At 45.2% G+C, this 24,279-nt stretch overlaps 2 protein-coding genes across 14 annotated transcripts in view; both read left to right on the forward strand.

Annotated features, from left to right (window-relative positions):
• The first annotated feature begins 262 nt into the window (after positions 1-262).
• Positions 263-1,983, forward strand: LOC119448820 (uncharacterized). The gene is made up of 2 exons (XM_037712035.1): positions 263-1,030; positions 1,108-1,983. Exons 1-2 carry the CDS (start codon positions 263-265, stop codon positions 1,981-1,983), a joined length of 1,644 nt encoding a protein of 547 aa, XP_037567963.1.
• Positions 1,984-4,822: 2,839 nt separating this feature from the next.
• LOC119450473 (cleavage and polyadenylation specificity factor subunit 6) overlaps positions 4,823-24,279 on the forward strand; it is a 188,558-nt gene continuing 169,101 nt past the window's right edge. For 6 of the 13 annotated variants that reach the window (XR_007466441.1, XM_049665898.1, XM_049665897.1 and 3 more), the window contains exons 1-5: positions 4,823-5,119; positions 5,692-5,775; positions 9,469-9,549; positions 19,634-19,737; positions 23,234-23,299. Coding sequence is in view for 12 of the 13 variants with exons in the window: in XM_049665898.1 (XP_049521855.1) it covers positions 5,060-5,119; positions 5,692-5,775; positions 9,469-9,549; positions 19,634-19,737; positions 23,234-23,299 (395 nt within the window). In the remaining variant the exon portion in view is untranslated. Of the gene's footprint in view, positions 5,120-5,691; positions 5,776-9,468; positions 9,550-19,633; positions 19,738-23,233; positions 23,300-24,279 lie in introns of those variants that run through there. The other 7 variants (XM_049665899.1, XM_049665905.1, XM_049665906.1 and 4 more) reach the window with 3 other exon arrangements.

Genomic DNA, 24,279 nt, shown 5'->3' on the forward strand with positions numbered 1-24,279 from the left:
TCATGGATAGTTCGAAAGAAGCGTTCAGAATTTGGCAATGGAACTGCAGGGGATACTCCAATAAGAGGGCTCCATTGCGGCAATATTTTAGATCGCTAGCTAACAAACCACAGGTAATAGCATTACAGGAAACCCTAGTGTCTGCCGCATCCCTTCCCGGTTATCGGGCCTGTCTCCGGTCAACCTGGTGGTCGGGGAGTATGCACGTTAGTTGACAAGAAGCCTACGCACTTGTCTCACGACTTGAAGCTGGCGAGTTGCAATGCAAGGTCGAATACGTCATGGCGGAGGTTCTGCTCAACACGAGACAACGCAACCAGCGGAGAAACAGCGTGTTTATATACTCAACATCTACAGCAATCCCAGGGACTCTCGCGAACAGTTCAAGACGATATTTAAGAAGTCCGTCGACCTGGCTGGCACCCATCCCCTGGTCGTCGTCGGGGACTTCAACGCCCCGTACGGACTGTGGGGCTACATCTACGACACGAGCAAGGGCCGGGGTCTGTGGCAGAACGCCAACGAAATGGACCTCACTCTCATCACGGACAAGGCGTTCCCGACCCGAATCGGCAACTCGGTGAGCCGGGACACCACGCCCGATCTGGCGTTCGTGAAGAACATCGCGGGAGCCGAGTGGAGTAACACCGCAATGGAGTTTGGTAGCGACCATTACGTGCTCGAGACCCGCTTCGACGTCGCCCGAAGTAAATCTAGAGAGTTCACCATCACAGACTGGAACCATTTTCGCAAGTTCCGCGGCAACGAAAGCACACCCGTCCCCGAAGACCTGGAAGACTGGTGCGAGAGAATCAAGAGTGACGCGGAGTCGTCCACCAAGAAGATCGTCACCGACCTGGAGGTAGAGAAGATGGACAGCAGGCTAGCCCATCTTATCGAGGCCAAGCAGGCACTGCTCCTCCGATGGAAGGGACAAAGGTTAAACCGAAGATTGAGGAAAAAGATCTCCGAGCTCAACAAGGCCATCGAAGATCACTGTCGGACCCTCGGCAAGCAGCAATGGGACGAGGTCTGCGACTCGATCGACGGGCAGATGCGCAACGGCAAGACGTGGGACATGCTCAAACATCTCCTCGACGAGGGCAGCACCAGATCCAACACACGCTCGCCAGAGCCCTGCACGAAGGTATCAGATCCTGTTCCGGGGACGAGCTGGTAGCCAAGCTCATGGGGAAGTACCTGCCCGTAAAGCACGGAGACGAGGAAGTCCGGTTTCCCGACTACCTCGGCCCGGCCCGTCCGGAGTTGGACGAAGACTTCACCGTGGCGGAAATCAGGCAAGCCATTTTTGCACTCAACGGCAAGTCTGCGCCGGGTCCCGACGGCATCACCAACAAGACGCTGCGCAACCTTGACGCCCGTTCAATCGGATACCTCACCGAGAAGATCAACGGGACGTGGAGAAACGGCAGTGTCCCAGAGAACTGGAGGACCGCCAACACCGTCCTGATCCCCAAACCCGGCAAGGCTCCGAACGTGGACAATCTCCGACCCATCTCTCTCACGTCCTGCGTCGGGAAGGTGGCGGAGCATGTCGTCCTCAACAGGCTAAGCAGATATCTCGAAGACAACGTCTATACTCACACCATGATTGGTTTCCGCGGCGGCCTCTCGACGCAGGACGCCATGAAGATGATCAAACATCACATCATCGATGGCAGTACCAGGGACACCAGGGCCCTGCTCGGACTCGAGAAAGCGTTTGACAACGTTCTCCACGAATACATCCTGGCTTCCATCGCGGACCTCGAGCTGGGCCCCAGGCTGTATAACTACGTCCGTTCGTTCCTGACGGGGAGGAAAGCGAAGCTGCGGATCGGCGAATTTGTCTCCGATGAGTTGCTCCTGGGCCCACGGGGCACGCCGCAAGGCTCGGTCATTTCGCCCGCGCTCTTCAACACCTGCATGGTCGGCCTCTCGAGGAAGCTGGCCCAAGTTGAAGGTATCAAACACACCATCTAGGCCGACGACATCACGATCTGGTGCACCGGTGGCAGCGAAGGGCAAGTGGAAAGCGCCATGCAAGAGGCTGTAGACGTCACAGAGCAGTACCTGCTACCCACCGGACTCAGGTGTTCCCCGACAAAATCCGAGCTTCTGCTTTACAGAAAAGAAAGAGGGGGTAGACCCAAGGGCTGGAAACCGGTCTCCGAAAGTGACATTCACCTGTTCTCTCGGAGCGGCGACCCGATACCCAGGGTCGACACCATCAGAGTTCTGGGTATGTTCATCGAATCGGGTGGCGGCAACGGTACTGTGTTGCGCAAAATCATTGCGAAGACCGACAACGCTTTTCTCCTCGTGCGAAGGGTCACGAACAGTCGGCGTGGCCTCAAGGAGGACAACCTGCTCCGGCTCATCAACGCCTTTGTGCTGTGTCACTTCACCTACACGGTGCCCATGCACAACTGGCTCAGAGCCGAGCGGGACAAGCTCAATGCCCTCATTAGAAAAATTGTCAAGAAAGCCCTCGGGCTGCCCGTCAGAACCGAGGACCTCCTCCGGCTCGGCATACACAACACCATGGAGGAGATAGCCGAGGCTCAGGAACGGGCCCAGCTAACTCGGCTATGCACCACGCCGGCCGGCAGGCGGATCCTTGAGGAGATCGGACTCGCCCCCGCCAAGAACTTGGCTAGCAACGCCCAGATCCCCAGAGAAATAGGGGAGAAGCTCGTCGTCGCCCCGTTGCCCCGCAACGTTCATCCCGTGCACAACGCAGGTCGTCGCAAGGCAAGCGCGTCCACGATATTAAAACAAATCTACAAGGACAAGATTAAAGCAAGCTTCGTCGACGCGGCCGCGTACCGAGACGGCAAGGCTTTTGCGGTTTCCGTCGTGGACACGTTGGGCAAAGTCATCAACTGTGCCTCAGTTCGGACGACGGAACCCGAGATGGCCGAGCAGGTTGCCATTGCACTCCCCATGCAAGACGGTCGGAGAGACAGGGTGTATAGCGATTCGAAAGTGGCCGTCAGGGCATTCCAGAAAGGCCGGGTAGCCCGGCAGGTAGTTCAAATTCTGAAATGCGCCAAACAAGGCGACAGCTCCACCCTTTGCTTCCCTGCCCACGTCGGGGTGGTCGAGGGGGTTCCTCTGAACCTCACGAGTCTGCCCACGAGGCTGCGCGTGGCTTTACCGACCGCGCTGCCCTCGGATTGGACGACTCTCCCCCCGACCACAGGGACTCGCCTATCACGCACAATGAAGTCACTAAATTCTTTTACTTAGCGAGAAGGGTCTTCCCGCCGCCTCATTCTAAGCTAAGCAGGCCGCAGGCGGTCCCGCTCAGACTCCTGCAAACTAACTCCTACCCAAATCCGGTGTCTCTTAACAGCATATATCCTGATATTTATCCGAATTGTTGTTGCGCGGCCTGTGGTGAGGCTGCTACTTTGGCTCACATGCTCTGGGAGTGCGAGTCATTGGGCCCGAAGTTCAGCAAGGAAGAGTGGGACGCGCTCCTGTGAAGTCCCCTCTTTGAAGACCAAATCCTGGCCGTCCAGCGCGCCCGTGATCGAGCTGGCAGGCTAGACCTGTCAGTCCCGTCGTGCACATGGGATTAGCCGGGTGCGCGTTTTATCGCGTTTTGCTGGACCCAATAAAAGTTGATGCACTCACTCACTCACTCACTCACTCACTCACTCACTCACTCACTCACTCACTCACTCACTCACTCATATACAGCTTCGCTATAATATTATCGGGTAGGCTGTATCGGGGACGCACCCGCAGGGGGTACGTGAAGCTACTGTATGGCACTATAGGTACAATGAAGTGTATGGCACTATAGGTATAGAAATTACATAACCAAATTCATAAATACACAATTAAGTAACGGGCCTGGTCCTACGGTCTAATCTTGCAATCTAATGATGCGCACAGGTTTGAGTTTGATAGATGATAACTTCTTGGCAGAGTGAGTGCTCTCAAATGCGACGACCCCCGCTCAGCTCGACAAACGTACTGCCGAACTATGCTATGCCTCTCTGAACGCTTAGCGAGAGGCAAAGTTTTGCTTCGATTGCGTCTTGCATGACGCTACAACGCTCTGTCTGTGCACGCGACAATGCATGATCTAGTAATGGCATTGGCTTCTTTCCTCAAAGCGACGATATCAAAGTAAGGCGCGTGGGTAGTACGGCTACAAAGATATAAGCAGTCCAGCAGTATAAGCTGCATAACCAGTTAAGAAACCAGTTGACAACAAAGGCACACGGACCGCGCGGGGTGGTGTTACTCCGCCAGCCAATCGCAGAAAGAAACAAAATCGTCGTCATGCTACCTTTTCAAAATGGCGTCGGCCTTGATACGACTGTACTTGTCGTACTTGTACGTTCCATTATAATAGACGAGTGGAAATGTATAAAATTACGCTCTTATAATTGCGTTTTTGTGGTTACCGCCTTATTTAGGTAACAGGGAAATTTTGAAGTACGAACTATTTGCAGCCTCGCGGAGGAACAGTGGCTGGAGGTAATGAGGGCACGGGCGACGCTTCACTTCAGATGTAAGTTGTATCATGCTTTCGTTACATGCGGTTTTACGCTCTCAAAAAGGTTTGCGCCCTTGTATGGGTGTTCTGTGCCTTTGCCACAACAGTCCTCACCTTGCCCTCCTTTCCTTTCTTTAACGCTGTGAGCCCGATACCTCCAGGTCACGAACGGCATCCGCGTTATCAGCGTGACATAGCATTCTCGAAAGGAAAGTAGCAAGCGCAGAGTTTTCCTGAAATGAAACGCAAGCAAAGCAGGTGACGATTATCGTAGGACAAGATAAGCCCACGACACACCCTATGCTGACAACTGAAATACGTTCCACCTGAAAAATGCGCTTAATTTTGAACCGCTTCGTTTCTGATTAATACTACGGATGAAGCCGTTAGTCCAAGCGTTTGTCTTTTGCAATCTTTGGGTCGACACCTTTAAGAGGATCAACACGCTTTGAGCGTTCCAGTAGTTCGCCCTTTAGTCGCACAGACGGGAGTGGTGCTGCGATCTTCAGCGATTCGCAGCAGTTCGTCGGGAAGACAGACAAAATGGCGGACGGCGTGGATATTGATCTCTACGCCGACGATCTAGAGCAAGACTTTAACCAGGCAAGCCGCTTTTGTGTACCGTGCAGTCAGCGGGAAAAAGTTACAGCCCTGTCAAATGTTGTGTTTCGCTATCAATTGAAGCTCTCGCGGTACTATTTACTGCTGCGAAGCAGCCATTTTGCTATCGCTTAAGTGGCTCCATTGTTTTCGCCGGACGCTGGGGGTAAAGCAAAATATATATAACAGTTCTAAGCTTGTACGCGTTCATTGCGTTTTACTGTTGACATATTAGCGGTAAATGTTCAATCCTGGGGCGCATAAAGTACTGAAGTTCCGTTTGTTGCAGAAATGCTCTCCTTGGCCCGTTGCGTGGCTTCCAAACATGGTGACCGGTTTCGACGTGCTCTTCACGTTCTGATATTTACCTGTCGTGGTTAGTAAGCGAGGAATATAAGCAGCCGCGAGATGTGCCGCGCCCTCATTGATCGTCGTCTTTGGGTTATTTTGCGGTGCAAAAGCTGCGCGGCGTTTTGAACCCGAGAGACGGTGTTTCCCAGCACCGGCGTTTTCCTGGCGAGTTTGGCAACGGTGGCGTACATCCTTGTTTTTCTGTTCTCTCCTCATTTTTTTAGGAGGGTTACAATGAGCACGATTCCAACGTGGATCTTTACGACGACGTCATTGCTGCACCGTCCAGCGATGGAAACACAGACGAGGTATATCCGCTAGCCATGCCGAGCGCCTTGCCGCGCACCTGTGCCGGTATGCGAGGGCACCGCATCCCGCGTGACGCCGGCAAAAAAAAAAAAAAAAAAAAAGCGTTTTTTCCCGGCCTATTTCTATCAGCCGGTAGACGTGTACGGTGAGACATTTTCGAGCCTTACACGCGCCATGTTGTGCGTAATTCAGCTGTTGCGAATATATTTCTAAATTTTCATAAGTGCCCGTGTGATTAATGATATGCTCAGTGAAGCCAGCGTGCAGTGCAGCAGACTAATCTAGAGGCACCACACCAAGGCTGCTGGTGTCGCAGAAGTTAACTTCACTGCACGCCATTTTTGTTTTGCTTTGTGCAAAAATATGCTGCATCCGTCAGTGGTTGATGGGCAAATTTGTTTGAGTGCGCAAGGTTATTGATACATTTGTTTGTACAAGCGCAAGGCAGACGGACAGTTTGCTTGACTTAACTTTTAGCTCAGCTGATTTCGAATAAGCAGTAATGCCTTTAAAACTTTAGAAATAAAAAATGTTAAATCATTCAAGAGAATCCGCCATTCTCTAAATATTCAACTTTCAGCTTTTTACTCACACTACCATATTCATGGCTATGTTACAGCTGCAGTGTGCCCCCATGGAGCTTATGTCTGGATATGTCAGAGGTTGACTAACCTCTTTATTTGCCCTGTGTGTTCCCTCGTTTCCGGCTGTAGCTAGGAGCTTGCGGTTTTAAATTGTAGTTAGATGTGTTTTTCCGAAGGTACTTGCTTGACATATGTGCCATAAGCTACCTTTCGTGGTAGTCGAACTTGCAAAATGAATGCTTTTGCTACTGTTCCAAAGTGTTTATTTTAAAAGGACACAAAAGGATAGTATTAAGTGGGCACATGTTGATTTCTGCATTAGGATTACATCTGGGGCCTAGTGTATTTATCACCCAGTTATGCCATGATCCGCACATAGCAATTTCAAAATGGTGAACCGTCTGACGTGCTTTATTTTATTCCTTCCGAAATTTGTTTCATTCTAGCGTAACAGTACTGCAGCCTTTACTACAAAAGACAGGAATCGGTGCATGTTAAAAAATAAACTAGAGTGTGAGCAAGTGTCTAACTGATAGATTCATTCTTGATTAGTCTATTAGCTAGCTCATTTAGTGGCTGGCCAAGTGGCAATTTTATGACATCATACTTCCAACTAAAATGCATGTAATGTGGGTTGAGATTCTCAAGTGATTAGACAGTTATAGTGTAGCGTACGTTAAGCAGCACACGTTTATTACAGTTTAAGTTGGCCTGCCAGATCTTCCGATCTCGGAGGCCATATGCCGTCCACACGTCTGTCTCCCGACTTCACTGATAGGTGGCGCGGCGACATCTCGAAGGTTTCCCTCGTTAGGCTTCGTCTCGTTCGAAAACCAGAAGCGATCGCGAAAACTTTGAGGTTATCCATAATACACTGTCGTCGAAGTGACCTGAGACTAAGCGAAAGCCGTTTACGCAGTCATTTGCTATGAAGTGAATTCTACAAAAGCAACGCCAAATTCAATTCGAAGCAAGCAGCGGGGACCGCTGCCATATTTTACGCAAACTATGTAAGCCACGGAAAGAGCAAAGGCGGTAATGCTAAATCTGAGAAATAGCGTGCGTACGCTATATGTTATGGGTTATTTAGTGATCTGCACATGCGCAGTGACGACCCGCTATTTTATAGCGTACGCTAAACTAAAACTGTCTAATTTTATTGTGCCTTTCTTTTGTTCTTTCCTTTTTTTTTTTGTTTCACCTTTGCTTACTGGCTTGAACACCGTCGTGCCAAATGGCAATCCCAGCAATAAAAGTGGCATGCCAGTGTCGGAGCCAATAAGGAAAGGCAGAACAAAATAAAATGGTGCGTGAGAAAATATGGTTCCTGATCTTTTTTTTTTTTTTTTTGATGTTTTCCCTACCATTCTGGTTTCGCTTTGGTCCTGTGGACACACCATATTGCAGGTGCCTATACCAGTATTTTATTGAAATGCCTGGAAGATAGAAGAGCTGTTAATTGAACCACTTTTTGTCGAAGTGGAGAAAGACATTTGAAGTGAAAATAGGCAATTTCAGAAATACTTTGCTGAAGAAGTACTTCAATGTGTTCAGCAGAAGCGTAGTTATTGGCAATCAAACACTGCCTCCGCTGTGCTCCCGTTCCTTCTTCAATGCCTTGCACTGCGAAGGCTACAGCGGAGTGGGGCGAGGCCACAATGTCCACCTTAATCGCCGTGGGGCGCAGTTTCATTTGGATGTTTCAATTTCATTTTGGATGTTAACGTACATGCCACGACTTCTGATTTGGTGCTTGTGACGCGCTAAACGTAAGCCAAACACGGTTGTCCTCAGCGAGCCGCGGTGTAGCCGACCGCAGTGACCAATAGCAGCTGCCTATTGGAATGGGCTTCATTACGTAATAAGCACACAGAAGAGAGTGAGGGTCATCGCTTCTATTGAAACAAGAGCGTTTGAGAGGAAGGTGACTTCATGCTCTGCTTGCGAGCTCCACGTACAACAGCATAACTTGACTGAGGTGTTCACGGAAGCGTATGCTACTCGCGGACTATGTTATTTCACCAAGCCCGAGGGGTGGTTCAGGGCCCCTTTAAAATTCACTTAACAGGCACATAATTGCAGCTTACCGCAGCCAAAGGTGTTGCAAGCAGTGGCATTCAGAGCTCAAAAATTTGGGGGCCACATTTATCTTGAACTGCAAAAAACTGGCCCGAAATTACCGTATTTTCGCGCGTATATCTCGCACCCCTAACTATGAACTCCATGAAAACGAAAAATATAACCTGCACGCTTATCCGAAAAAAAAAATGACGACTAGGAAGTTACAACTAGGCGCAGTCATCATTTCGTTTTCAAAACACATTTATTTCAAAACGACCGCTGCAACATTGTCAGTGCTGTCCAATCCGCTGCTGCCATCCGAGGCTTCAGCGCCGCTCTCAAAGAATTGATCGTCTTCGGAACCATCTAAGCTGTTCCTTATGGCACATTTTTTGAAGCACTATGACAGACTGCCGCCGAGACACACTCTTGATACCTAAACAAGGCTGGCCAACTGTGCAAACTGGGCGTACAAGAAACGGCACCTGACTCATTGCAAAACCGTGCGAAAAGCGTCTAACCAGACTATGGATGTGGATCTGGCTATCACCTGTGTTGGCCTCTTATTGGCTTAACACACGTCGATGTCGATAGGCATGCGGACTCTGCACGGCAGGCCGCGCGTTGCCGTGAAGCCGACCCCCACCCGCTCCCTTCGCGAATATTCGCAGATAACCCACACCCCCACTTTTTAAGCAGTTTTCTTCAATTTTTGGTGCGGGTTATATGCGAGAAAATACGGTATTTCGTAACAACTGTTTTGTGGTTTCCTTCTTCCTGCCCTTTTTCATTGGTTTGTACAATGCTGCACTATTGTTCTCCGCATGCTTGGGTTATAGGAAACGAGTAGAATAACAGCAAAAGAATCCTTGTAAAATATGGCCCCATACTTTTTAATTGGGTGCCTGTGTCACTGCATATCAGTTCATGTCTAGAGCAGTCTAGATACAGGCTCAGAATGTGGTATACCCAAAGCAGACCTTTAGTTGTGCTGTTTGTAAATTGCAAGATGTCACAGTCATAATACAGCAGATGCAACGGTTTCAGGTGTCTGGGATTGGTAACCAGTCCCAGGGAAACAGCCATCCTTCAAAGCGTGTGGCACTCTACATTGGAAACTTGACCTGGGTAAGCCGTGAAGACGAAGAACTCTCGCAAGAGTGATAACAATGCTCTTTGTGCACGTTACTTCTTTGCTGTCATGGGTTCACTGAATTTGGGATTTGTGCCTGGGTTGCACTTGCGTTGTATAGCTTTTGTTTCTGTGGCAGATGAAGTGGTGGCGGTTGGCTAAAATTGTATGTGTCAGATTTTATTGCTTTTTTTTAATATTATTTTATATGATTATAACTGTTCTTCATGGAAGGAGAAAAGAAACTAGGAGGGAGAATGATGTTACACAGCCGGCATTCGCAAGCTCCCGCTATGTGAAGCTATCCCCCTTTGCTTCGGCTCCCTGCTATGCCTAATGCATGACCTCAGAGTCTCAGCTGTACTTGGCAGGCTCAGCCCAGTATGTTTGGCTCGTGGTAGGTCTTGATTGATGTGCACTCTTTCGTATGATATTCCAACCGCTCTGCGCATTTTCTCCCAATACAGTTAAACCTGGATATAACGAAATTGACGAATTTCCGAAAAACTTCGTTATAAAGAGGATTTCGTTATATGCAGGTTCGGCACGAAAATTAGAAAAAGGAACGCTTACCGTATTTACTCGATTGTAACACGCCGTCTATTGTAATGCGCACCCGTTTTGTGCACGTTAGATTCGAGTAGATACGGTAAGTAAGCAAAAGGGTAACAGATGGCAGAGCTCACCCAAAACATTTATTTCTCAGTAAAAAACTGCGTGATCTTGCTTTGTTGTTTGTTCATGATGGACAGCAGCACTGACCGTTCGTACGACATCAATGAACACAATGCTCCTCCGTCGTCGTCCAGCACCTCCTTCGAGGAGGGCATTGCGCGTACTGAGTCGTCCTCCCAAGGTCCGTTGTCCTCACCGCGGTCTCGGATAGTTTCTGCCAGAACCTCATCTGTCATCTCCTCAGTTGTGACAGTGCAGTTGTCCGCATATAAAAAATCACAAATCTGCACATTGTCCGATACTCCCGACCCGGCAAGATCGCCGGGTCGAGGGATGCAGGCCCGTCTCGCTCTCGCCTCGCAGTCGCCGTCAATTCGAGCGCGCCAAGCGTGAGGCCGCTGCTTCGCATTCCATCGCAGTGGAGAAGGTGCTTCCGGTTGCTGCTCGCGCAAAAATGACAATTTGGGGCGAAATCTCTAGGTTGTCAGCGGGAAAAATTTGATATTTCGAGGGGGTCTCCCGCTGCCACTTCGTTACGTAGAGGTCTCAAATACATGTGCTTCTGTGGAGTAACGGCGGGGAATAGAAAAACTTCGTTATATCCAGGAATTCCTTATATGGAGGTTCGTTATAAGCAGGTTTAACTATACTTCTGCAACTTCGGCAGTTTCTTGGAAAGTATACACGTTTGTCCATTACTCTCAATGCCGGTCAGGCGTTACAGAGAGGGGGAGTTTAGAAAATACGCGGAAGAAAGTTATATTACGTGAAATACAAAAAGTGATCGGAGACTCCTGTTCTGAATTTTATTGTATCTGGGATGGAGACGACAGAGGCGGCTAGGTGGTTCTGATCCAATGCAGTCCTCGGAATACGAGTTGCTGTACTCGTTAGTTTGCATTGTAGGATATGTACTTTCCAGTTGTGGTCTCTGTGGGACGCAAGCAATAGCTTCTTTATATTGTCCTTGATATATCTTGTGGAAAGTACATAACTGGGAGATGCACTGCCATGTGGCGAGATTTGCAGATTTTCTTCATTTGTGAGATGCTAGCATGGTGGGATTAGTTAGAGCGAGTCGAACAATTTTGAATAGACTTAAATAAAATAAATGTGCAACACGTGAGGGTGGCAGTTGCATGTTGATGCTGCACCTGGAAGCACGAAAGCTCAACAACATGATCACATTTTGAGCCCACTTTCCTTGGCTTCAATCTTATCGCGTGACACTCGCTCTTAGTTCCTTTCCTTCCTCCATGTTGCTCCCAAGTGGATATGTGAACGAGTGTTGTGATCAAATTTACTGGAACATTGTGTATGTATACACTAAACTAAGCTGGTTGTTAGCTTATGCTGACGAATGTGTGCTTCCACACTCAAAAAAAAAAAAAGGAAAAAAACTAAGTTCAGCACGGGCTATACGTTGTGTGATGATGCAGGCACCTTGCTGGAGCTGGTGCAGAAGTGAAAATAAAAATTACTTTGCTCTGTTATAGATGTACCGCTAAGTATTGAGAGTTAGCTGTGATTTGCTCATTTGGTTGGTTGAAATCATGATGGTGTTGGTCTCTGCTCTGCTCCTTAACCCTTTAATTGGCACCTGAACATCATCTGAGACAATGTATGTCTGCCAAACGCAAATCCCTGAACGTTTTGAGGTGTTCTACATTTTTGCTTTTTTTGATGCTTGCATCTGTGGCGGATGCAGTGATTGTGATGCCTGTTCTTTGCCTTTTGCCACAAATGGGATGCATTTTTATGTGAAATTCCAGAGGGTGCCTTCTCGGCGCATGTTTGGATTGTCAGTTCAACATGTCTGTGCCTGTTGCTTAACGTACCGAACATGTGCACTTTCCAACTTATTCTCTCAATAGACAAGCAGATGTATAATGCTTATTCTACGTTTCTGAACTCGATTTGATATCCATTTGATGAGAATGAAGCTATCAAAAAGAAAGTTTGGGGAAGTTAGGGTGGAGGCTTTCTGCAGATTTGTTCTTGTTTTGCCAATTAAATGGTTAAGGATGCAACCACACAATGTTAATTTTAAGTCACGAGCAGCAGCAAACATGCATATCTCTTTTGTGGCTACTTTAGCGGCTCTCTTTAGCGGCACACAAGCAATGTTTTTTCTCGGGGTGCAGTACGGTATACAGATTCCTACAACTTTGTCGGGAAAGAATTTGTTTGTTGAAAATGTGCTTTACGCATAAATTTCAGTTAAAATGGTCATTGTGTGGGTATGAATAGTCTTCATATTCGCACACCTCCCGAAAGTAAGTGTGTGTGGAGTAGTAACAGGCTGCTTGTATTTGACACATCAAATTGCGTCTATACTGTCCTGAGGTTAAGTACATGTCCTGACGGCAAGAGACGGAATTGTCCGGACTGTTTTCTGAAAGTTTTCCCATTCTCAGTGTGTGATCACACTATACAGCTATTCACAATATATTGCCTTCGGTCATATAACGCAAAACACTTAAAGTGGTGACAAAATAAAAGTTACTTCAAATGCCGTTGTCTCTTGGCCTAATGCAATTGTGATATTGCCACTGTGTGAGAGGTGCATCTTCCATCATTTTGCAGATCTGTGGCCTTTTGCAGCTGCCCGTTTATATTTGACACATGTAGTTTATTTGCCTAAACTTTCCCATAGTTCTGGAGCTTATCATAGACAGTAAGCAAGCATGTTCTTTTTTGTAGTTTCTGTGAATAAGTGCACAGAAATTAAGTTAGTTTCACCATCACTTATTCAAAATATAAGCTTGTATAAGAAGGCTAAATATCATAATCTGTTTTCCTATTGCTGTAGGAGTCTAGTTTTCATCTTTCGAGCATTCAGATGATAAAAATGTTCATTACCTTTTAAAGCATTTTGTTTCATGCAAACAACCCTCATTGCCCAAATTTGAAATAAAGGGCATGGGTGCTGCATTTAAAATGGTTGCGATGTTGGAGGTGATTAGCTCATGTAAGCCTCCTTCCACTGCCTTGTTTATAAAACGACTACTTTGTTCATTGTCATTATGGCACCAGGAAAATATGTGCAGGATCCATACATGCCTATAGGTGCCATGGTAATAACTTTACTACAGTTTATCCTCGTTATACAGTGATGAACAATAATGCAGTTTTTTTTAGGGAGCCTAATAGGTAACTAAAGTTTTGTTTCAATTTATTAGAGGTGCTGTTATGAAATCATAGAATTCTTACTGCGGAAATCTGGCATTGTAGTCTGTTTGAGCATCTTGAAGGGCACTGTAGCACAAGAATTCCAAGATTTGAAGGGTTCAGCTTCCCTTGAACTTTGCTTGACAAATCATGTTCATCACAGTACAAATGACGCTTTCTGGAATTAAAGTTATTTGCAAATATTAGCTCTCCTGTAATGTGCACCTTGTATATAGAGTGTCTTCACTTATAACGAGTAACTGAGGTAGCCTGGACTACATGCATTTGGTTCTGTCCCAATTTTAGAGGGCTTCAATATATTCCTTGTTGAATTTTTGTCCTCCATTGTGGCATTGTAGACCACTTCACTGTTGTCAGAAGGCATGCATTGCTTCTTTCGAGACCTTCATTTCTTAAGGCCCTTTCCTTTCTTGAAATAGCTAGTAGATGGTTATTCAAATTCGTTACCTTCATCAAGCAGCTCAAAAGTGGGGTCCTTGTTGCTGCTATATGAATTGTCACAGCTAAATAGCTTCTTTCTGGGTGAGGTTTCTTTAAACTAAGGTGGATAGTTGATACAATATTCAGATGATAGATGCACACTGAGGAAAAAGAGCAAGGCTACAACAAGTTGCCCTGATGTTTTGTTAGAGCTAAGAAAACTGATAGGGAAATTGGCGCTCATAAACAAGTAAAGTATTTTTACCAATCCTGCTGAATATAACCCGACTCTTTTTTTTTTTTTTTTTTTTTTACGCTTGTCTTACAAAACGGGAAAACCAAGACACTTGCCAAGCATATTTAGGCAATGCCAAAGGCGCTTGTCACGTGAGAATACCGGCGTGGCACAAATGAAGGCACGATTTCTCTTTAATCATTTTACACCTACAACCTACAAAAAAAAAACTGGTAGACCTCTAGTGGTTAAACTTACTATTTCACAAGGTATGGCAGCGCCTTCAGAACTGGGATAAAGACCACCCTATGTTGGATTAGTGGGGAAACTTGGGAATTTCAAGGGTTAACCCTATGTGGAGCGAGGGGTGAATTATGTCCCTCTTTTTGCTTAACCTTCAAAACTGCCAATGCAACACAGGGTGATCCTTATTCCAGCTTCTTAGGTGCTGCTATCTAGTGAATAAGTACAGAGTCAAACTGCTAGAGTTCTGTAGGTGGCAGGTGTAAAACAATTCGGAATAAATATGCACCACATTCCACTCCCATTGAAATGTGTCCTTGGAAGCAAGATTCAATCCCTCAAAGCAAGACAGCAGGTGCTCATGGCTTGTGTGTCCACCTACCTTGATTCCTGCGTTTCTTTAATGATCTGTGCTTGTATTGGAGCACCTTTAGCACAGTCAGCATGTTTCTATGTCTTATTTCTAATGACATAGTTCTATGCATACATTTTGTAATGGAGATGGGATACGACAAATTCTCTTTCATTATAACAAGGTCAGACTAATTTTTAAGTGACTCTTGCTGCACACTCGCGCTCTAAATATGCTGTGCAAAACCATTTTTTTTTCCGCTCTAAGTCAAGTATGAATGCTGTGCAACTCAAAAGTAGACACTGTTAACGTGATTTTCAGAATAATTTTAAAAAAATCGAAGCATGTTTGTGTGCATCATTGCAACATATGCAACAGTGTTGTGACCTGATCGGCAAGCTGAAACCAGGCTTTGTAACTGTCAAGGCATTGTGGGTTTTCTTTCCTATTTGCCATTGTGAGAGCTGCAGAATTTGCCCTAGCTTTAACATTGTTTTAGGATAATTTGAGCCAGAACAGTATTTGCTTTTCAACATTGAGATATAGCTACAAACTCTTACCTGAACATCTGGTGTCTAAAGAAATATAAAACGTGGTTATGTTGAACTGTAGCTTTGAGCCAGAACACTATTTTCTTATGAGACAGGTAGAGAGCGGTGTGGATCAGAGCAAACGGGGATAGCCGATATTCTAGTTGACAATAAGAGGAAAAAATGGAGCTGGGCAGGCCACGTAATGTGTAGGATGGGTAACCGCTGGACTATTAGAGTTGCAGAATGGATACCAAGAGAAGGGAAGTGCAGTCGAGGACGGCAGAAAACTAGGAGGGGTGAGGAAGTTAAGAAATTTGCAGGCGCAAATTGGAATTGGCTAGCGCAAGACAGGGTTAATTGGAGATCGCAGGGAGAGGCCTTCGTCCCGCAGTGGGCATAAATATAGGCTGATGATATCGACTAATTGCTTTTCAACTTTGAGATATAGCTAGATACTCTTCCCTGAACCTCTGGTATCTAAAGAAATATAAAACGTGGTTATGTTGAACTATAGCTTTCTGATCGATTCATTCAGAGCAATTCAGTGCCATGGGCAGTTAGAGAAGTGTACCATGTTCTGTAGCAGTTCAGGAGTTCAGGACAGCTCATGCAATATCGTATTATAAATAAAGTTGAAGGGTGTACAATCAATTTCATTTGCTTGGCATGTGTTTACCTAGGTAAAGGCATGTCTAAAGCAGCAAGTGTAGCACTATAGCCTCCTAAAGGAAAAGTGCAAAACATATCTTTTGTTCCTATCTGTAGTGATTTTTTAGTGTTACTGTGTCGTGTTCAGGTGTTGTCGGGCCATGTTTGTTACGGTTTCTCAGGCGGTGCATGTGAATTAAGGCACAGCGTAGAAAGCTGAAGTTAAATATTTCATATCTGTTTTATTTAAGTTTCAAATATAGCTTTAAATTCAAATTTGTTTGTGAAAACAAGGCACAGCTCTCGTACATCGGGATAATCAGTGGGGTTGTATTAACTATGCCTTGTAAGAGACTGCAAAATCTTGTGAACATATGAAGTTTATCCCAGAAACTGTATTTAGCATGTTCCTGTGGACTCGTGTGTGTACTGAAATGTTGCTTGGCAACACATGAGACACTTTTTTGTGACATTTTTTTAGCAGCTCATTGAAATGGCTTCTTGAATTTCAATTGGAATAAGACACATTATGTGGGACATACCTGATGGTACTGCGTGGAAACAGCTGCGGGGGCACTTTCATATATTTGTGGGGCTTGTGACACAGTAAACAGCTTAATGTACAATTGTGAATCCGTTGGGCGAGGTAGAGTAGCCAGACCTCCTAGATTGTGTCACGTGACCTGGTCTGCCTGACTTGTTTCCTTGCATGTGGCTAACAGGCTAGACCTCCTGGTTGTTAGTGTCCTATACGCTAGTCTGCCTTGTGGTCTACCTTAGCTTTGTCTGTACTGATGAATCGTGTAACATAAATCGGGCATTGAGAACATGCAGGTAGTTGTGGAACACTTTTTTTTTTTTTTGCCCACCTTGGTGTAGCTGCAGAGCTGCTGTTTATTTTTAAGGTGCTCTAAAGCATTTGGCTGGTACTTTCGCTATCAGCTGAGGCGGGCCTCATGGGACTGATCATGTTTTACATAACTTCTGCAGTACCATCATGGCGGTTAAATGGCCACCGGCATTTCAAATCACCTACTTTGGGTGCACATATTGCAGTATCTGTTAGTATGATTGTGATAAGGCTTTCGTTCTTTCTTGTGTGAAGCCATATGCTCTGCGTACCCTTTGAGCAAAAAGAACTATATGAAAGACGAGCTGTTAGTAAAGTAGCTGCTGTAAGGACTAACTGTATGCTTTGCCAAAATAACCATTTCAAGGGCCAGTGTAACTTGTAGGAAAATAGGGCTTTCAGGCTACCTCCGACGTCCTCTAACTAGCTGGTCCAGAGTTGCACTGTAACTTTGTGCTAGAATAGCGCACAATATGTGCAAAATAGCTGTTTCAGAGACTAGTTGTAACTTGTGCTAGAATAGATGGTCTATTGAAGCAGCACAATGATGAGATGAGGGCAAAAAACGCACATGATTGGTGCTGACTGCCAACCAAACTTTATTGGAAGAAGCACCAGCCACTTATGGTCTTGTCAAAAACCACAAGAAACAACTCTAAATGGCTGGTGCTTCCTCCAATAAAGTTTGGTTGGCTATCAGCACTAGTAACCAGCTCGCCCAAATCAAGTTCTTAAAAAGCTGGTTTAAAGGTGCTAAAATGAAGTTGAGTAGGTGTTTTCATAGACTAGCTTTAACTTAGGCTAAAACAGGCATTTCAGAAGCTAGCTATAATTTGTGCTAAAATAAGTGTTTCAGAAGCTAGCTGCAAATTGTGCTAAAATGGATGTTTGAGACTACATAGCTGCAACTTGTGCTCACTTAGCTGGTTCAGAGATAAGCTGTAGCATGTGCTAATTTAGGTGTTTTAGATTAGCTGCAACTTGTCCTAAAGTAAGTGCTTGAGACTGGCTGCAATGTGTGCTCAGATAGCTGGCTCAGAGATGCTCTGTAACTTGTGCTAAAGCAGGTGCTTGAGACTAGCTGCAACATGTGTTCAGATAGCTGGTTCAGAGATGAGCTGTAACTGGGCTAAAACAGCCATTTCAAGACTAGCTGTGACTTCTGTGAAAATAGCTCACAGACTAGCTCGAACTTACCCTGAAATCGCTGTTTAAAAAAAAACTTCTCATCAGCCTCAGACGTTGTTCATTTGTGCAGTTCTGTAGCCTTCAACAAAGGCTCATCATGCACACATGTTCACAAGGCTTCCACTTGAGCTGTTGTGCTAGGAAGTTTTGCATTCCAATGTTGTGTCAAGACTGTTTCCTCTTGACTTGGAAGATGCTCCCTGGACTTAGTCGTCGCCATCATGATATGAGTACACATTCAACATCTCTTGTTAGCAGATGGTGTAAAGCTAGAAGTAACTTCTTGCATATTTTTTCATCATATGTAAATTTCACAAGTTTACTTTAGGCACCTGTGTATCTACAGTATGGTAGATTCATTGCTGTTATGTTACTAAGGTTGTAAAGTGTTAAAAAAGTAACCTTTGCCAAGTCTTGCAGGCATTTCTCAGTTGCAAGCTAGTGTGTGCTGTATCGAGACTGTGTTGGTTTCATTGGTTCACTTTTTCATTTCTTGTTTGAAGCTGCCCTCTTTTACCTTTGTAGTAATAAGCCCTCAGCAACAAGAAGACCTGGTTTTGAAATCACTCCTAATAGCTGAAAATAAATATTAAAAGTAAGCCTTGTTGGATTGCTGTCGGCAAAAAAGAGTTTCTCTTACATGCACTTGTTGCCACAGGTTCAGTGTGACCTAGTGAAGGTGAAAGTTTCTGTTGGAAATGTCTGATATACAACTGCACTCAATCAAGGTGTAAAACTTTCTTCAATCAGTATTGGAGTCCAGTGTTGTTTTGCTGCTGCTTTATCGCATACGGCAGCCATTCACCAAAGAGGCAGTATGCTAAATTTTACGTAATGATTTAATGAGTAAATGCTTTTTTTTTTTTTTTTTGGTCTTCTTGATACAAGTCAACTGAATCTCCAGCAGAGGACGTCTGTAGCAGTTTGTTGGATCAATAGTTTTTGCACAGAACGTCAATTTCTATAACGTTTGCTTTCTAGAGTTTGTTGTGTGTTTGCTTGCTGTAAATTACGTTTGTCATAGCAGCATTGGGATTTTTCAGCTATGAGCGAAGGCGTTTTGCTGCATTGTGTTGCAGACGAACCTAGAAGGATTTTCAGGTGCCCCGTGGCAGCTTATCACTTGCACAGCTTTTAGTTTTCTTGTGTGCTTACTACACTGTGTGTGGTGCACCTTCTTTTTTGCTTTGCTGAATACTTCAGAGCTTTGCCAGTAGCAGTTCTGCCTCAACATAACAAATGGACTTGACACACTAGTTGGCAAGTTCTACGAAACCACATGAAATGAGCGGTCTTTTAAGTTTACTTATTGTCGCATTTCTACCGCTGGTCAGCAGCACATGGGCACATTTTGCGTGCTTGCAAATAAATGCATACAGTTGTGAGTGTAATGAAATGCTGTGTGGTACGTAGATGGTTTTGTGATCAGGGCAAGTCTCAAGATGGTGTTCAGAGACCCTCCCAGGTGCCAAGCACTGGCACGGCCCTCGAGTATGTCTCGATGTCTTGCTGTGTCCTGCACTTGTTTGGGGCATGCCCGCTGCTGCTTTGCGGGGCCAGAACTGTGTGCATTTTGTCACGCGTGATGCCTCGGTGAAGCTTTCACGCCCTCTCTCTGCTTTTGAGAAGGTCTTGTCACGGCGCTCGGGCGGCCACTGGTGCGTGCACCGACCGGCGCAGCCCCTCCCCTTCTTCCTGCAGTGCCTCTGACCACACTCCCTTACTGCTTGACCACCATTTCTAGTGGACTACGGACCAAGACGTCACCGACGCCATAAGTGCTGTTGGGGTCAACGATGTGTTAGACATCAAGTTTTTTGAGAACAGAGCCAATGGCCAGTCGAAGGGGTAAGATCCTTTACCATGTGCCCAGAAAAAAAAAAAGTTGCGCGTCTTCTCCGGAACTTATTGCAGTAGTGTGCATTGTGCTGTGGTTTCTTCTTTCTCGTGGACTGTGCATCCTGCCAACTCTACATTTTTCGTGTGCAGAATTTTAGCCCGTGTTTCTGTTTTGGCAGCGCCTGCTTTGATAGCCTCCTGTGTGGATTGCTGTTCGCGCTCTCTCTGTCTCGCAAGTGCCACTCCATAAAGCAGCGGGCAAATCTCCGTAGAGTTGCTCCGAGCGTCGCGTAACAGCCGATGTAAGATTGGTCGATCATCGTGTCACGCGCTAGCTACTTGTAACGTCATTCCTTGACCCCTGATGTGGCACAGGGGCTCTTTGTCAGCGGGCGACCCACATGTAGCATGCCAGTGTTTTATAAAACGCTATGGAAGATACCTTTTTTGTTGAGTTACTCCAGCTCTTGCGTACGTTTTTGTTTTACTTTGTGCATGCTTATTTTGGTGCCAAAGGACTTTTCTTCAAGACATGATAGTGAAGGACTGACAGATTGGACTGTGTGATTTTTGCGCTGCCAGCGTTGTAATATGGCACAGTGTAACATAGCGCTTTGGCTGCTTTTCTTTTGCAAAAAAAGTGTTGAGCCTTTAACGCGGCAAGTTCGTTTTTTTTTTTTCTTTCTGATATTGCACTTCTTATATTTTGCACTTTTGCTGTGTGCGTAAGATTCATCGTTGTTCCATAGAACAGCTTTTCATAGTGTGGAATGTCTGCTACATTTTTCTGTGGGTTTGACATGCTGTAACGCTTGCACTTTTTGTGATTTGGACTTGACTCGCTACTCTTGTTCAACCCATAAAAAAAAAGGCATTGCATTTATCATGTTACAATCGAACCCAGATATATCAGAGTATAAGGCAATTAAAAAAGTTCAGAATGTCATATTTTATGTACAAACAATTGTGCTAGAGTAAGGAATAGCTGAAACCTCTGCGCATCTCTGCATGTTTTCGGTGATTGTAACATAGAAGCCTTCCAGATTGCAAATTTGACCTCTATTAGAAGACCGAAAACATGGGTTTCATATCATGGCACCTTAAGCCTATAACTAAACACATGTGTGACTGCCCTTATGCACCGTCTTTCCGATATTGCACTTTTGTTCTCATACTTTCCTATTTCACAGTTTGCTGAAAGTGCCACTTGTAACATCAAATGTCGATTTAGCCTGTGCTCTTTACTAGCATCGCATTGTGCAGTTACATTTTCTTCTGTGTCATAATGTTCAGCGGGCTGCTCTGAGGCTTCTCCAGGTAAACCGAAAGCGGTTGATTGGTGCCTTCAATTAGCACAATCACAATGAATAGAACCAAATACTGACGAAAGCTCAGTGGCTTCCAGGGGTGTCGTGCAGCAGCACTATTTGAGCCTGTTCATCTAGCCCACACGTACATTGGCTGCAATGTCTACTTCAGTGTGTGACCTTAGTGACCCATAACTGGCTCTGACAAAGTAGTGCTGCAATTGTTGGACAAAATGGCACCCAGAAAAGCTGAAATCTGGTTGAATGGCCTTCTTTTTGAGTCATTGTCCATTGCAGTTGTCCACAGTCCACAATTCTTCTTTTGCATCCAGGGGAAAAGTCGTTTTACCAGAAATGCAACATCATTCTCACTTGATTCACCGTGTCCATCTTCGCTTTAGTGTTTTGCGTCTGTGAAATCTGCACGCACATAACATGGTGCCACCCTGAACAGTAGCAGACGTCTGCATGCTGAATAGGACTTCTGCATACTAGAGGTGGTCAAGTTGTAGACAGTGCAAAAAAAAAAAAAAAAAGTTTTGAATACGCTAGTGCATAGATATAAGTAGAGGAGGCTGTAAATAGAGGCTTACAATTGTAACGAAAAATTTGGTTTCACTCACGGCAGTGTCGTCCTCTTGCGCAGTCCTTCATGCCCCATATTCCTTTTCCCAACAGTTCCTGCAAAGCACATAATTGCTTAGTCGGTCCACGTGGGCCATCAGGTGGCACTCGAATTGGAACACTAGTGCCACCTTTTGTTCTGCTCCCACCATCATGTGAATTATGCAGGGAAGACAAAGTTGAAAAGTCTCGGGAGTTGTATGAGGAAGATTAACGTAAAGGTTCGTGAGTCGGGCATCCTCACAGCTTCTGGGCTCGACATAGATTTCATTGTGGATCAGAAAAACGAGTGTTGAAACATTTAAAATAAGAGGGAGCACGCTAGCTTAGACAACTGTGGCACATTTTCACATCCTGTCTGTGTGTGTATCTGTGTGCGTGTAAGGCATGCTGCAGTTTGTGCAGATACCCTTTATTGCAATATTGTTTTTTTTTTTTAAATTTTTTCACTAACTGCACCTTGTACTGTACAAGTCTTTTTTTTCTTCAGTTAAGCAAATTCATGTTAGAGCCGTCCTTAATCTTCATCAGTGTGCCGAAGCGATTGGCTAGTTGTTTTCATTGCAGTTTATGGTGCATCAGCCTAGTGCACAGCTGTCATTTTGCCAGGCCCGAACAAATTATATTGGTTAAAATTATGAATGAACAGTGATGTTCTACGGAAAAATTCATTATAATGATGTGGCGGCATGTGCTTAACACGGTGTTATCACTGTGTCATTACCATTGCTGCTTCTGTTGAGCGCCACCTACGTTTGTGTGGTAGGAGCGCACGCAGTTGGTACCCTGCTGACATGCGGACAGAGCGGTACGACCGTGCTAAACATAGTTGCCACTTTTAGCATCGGCGGCTGATTCGTCAGTGCTCTATGTACATCATTGTAAAGCCGAAATTGCATGTTGACCTTCTGTTTCTTCATGTCACTCTTAAGCTGTGGAGTCCAGATCATCTGATCTGTGTGTGTATGTGTGTAGGTTACGTAAATTAAAGACATCTAAATGAATTGTGCTTCTTATGACAACTAACGTGAATTTAGTGCCATTTTTTGTTTGTATTATACCGAAATCGCGTACTTTCCTGTAGCTAACACTAAACTGCGTGTAAGCCATTGTGTGTTTGTTTTTTCTTTTTTCTTTCTTTTTGTGTTTTTCTGTGTTTGGAACCCTTGCTCGGATCAGAGAAACTTGTTGACATACCGCTATATTTATAACGCACATGCCATTTGTTATAATTCAGACAACTGTACCACAAGCCTATTCTGGTTTTTGTAGCATGTTCACAGAGGGCAACCCACAAGTTCAGAACACAGAAATGTTATAACTTGAACCATTGTAACGACATTTGCCTGGGGATTGATGGTGCTGCGAAACAGGCTGTAGTTGTGTTACTTGCCAGCTGAGCAGTATCTTTTGCGTGTTCGCTGTTTTTTTTTCTCTCTCTCTCTCTCTCTGTCTTGGTTATGTGATGAAAAAACCATGCACCATCATTTACTACATGTTTGGAAGTTGTGGTCATGGCCCCCTTGCAACATTGTCATGCGTGTTTGGTAAAAGAATACACTTGGTTTGACCAGATTCTGCATTGTGACTTTGGGATCGGATAGCGCAGTCCGTGCTGTCATGGAAAAGTTGCCCAAGAAGTAAGTGCACAATATTCATCCTGTGGTTGGGTGGATGTGTGTAGAGCTTTGCTGTAAGATTTGTTACTGGCATAATTCTGCATACATTTAGCTCACTTGAATTGTAAAGTTGTCATGGTAGTTAGGCAGCGAAAAATCCGATGTCTGGTGGCAAAAATTGTGTTCGTTGCTACTCTGAGTGTTCAGGTAATGCTAGTCTTTCATGGTCTTGTTTTGCTTCGAGCATGAAAGACCTCTAAATTGGTTTTTGTGAATTAGAAAAAGCTTTCAACCTCATGTTTTTAAATAACCTCTCGCGCATGCAATACTTCAATTGGGCAGTTATTCACGTCATTAAATAATTGTCCTGTTACCTTATTAGTTCTTTGTGCACATTGCCTTGATGATATTTACGTGTGGTGAGTAAAATGGCTTGCTTTGGCTTAGGGCAATGCATGATGTGTGTGCATTGCAGTTGCAGATTATGGTTTGCTAAAGCTCACGAATGAGCTTAGCAGTTGCGCTGCTTGACTAGGTTTATTGTGCTATGATCAGGAAACCTTGTATTCTTTCACAATAAAATGTATGCACCTACGTTCCTTATTGAGCCAACTGTAGCATCTGTTTTCTAAATGAATATCGGGACAGGTTTTTCCTTTGACAAAGTTAACACCTAGTGGAGTGTTTTAAAAGCGGTGTTATCTTTGGTGGGGGCAAGGCATACTGCATGACTGTCTAAAGCATGAAATGCGTTCTTGGGCTGTTTAAGTAGCTTTGGAGGAGGGGGTACTGAAAGTGGAGCTAGGGTTAGGTGTGAAGCGTAAGCTAACATGAAGGGTGCCTATTGCTTCACTGCAACCTGTTCTTCTGGTTAAGGCAGACAAGCGTGTGCATGTGCAAAGGTGATTGACCCCCGAGTAGAGCTCCCGCAGTGATAATCATTTAGGAGCCCAAACAGAGCCAGTTGAAACTCTGGGCAGGTGTGAAGGGAGAATTAGTGT

The sequence above is a fragment of the Dermacentor silvarum genome, chromosome 4 (genome assembly GCF_013339745.2).
Source record: "Dermacentor silvarum isolate Dsil-2018 chromosome 4, BIME_Dsil_1.4, whole genome shotgun sequence".
Classification (NCBI taxonomy): Eukaryota; Metazoa; Arthropoda; class Arachnida; order Ixodida; family Ixodidae; genus Dermacentor; species Dermacentor silvarum.

Coding starts and splice junctions, on each gene's coding strand:
- LOC119448820 (XM_037712035.1), top strand. CDS start 263: ATGCAAGGTCGAATACGTCATGGCGGAGGTTCTGCTCAACACGAGACA. Junction 1,031..1,107: donor GCAAGCAGCAATGGGACGAG/GTCTGCGACTCG, acceptor CGACGAGGGCAG/CACCAGATCCAACACACGCT.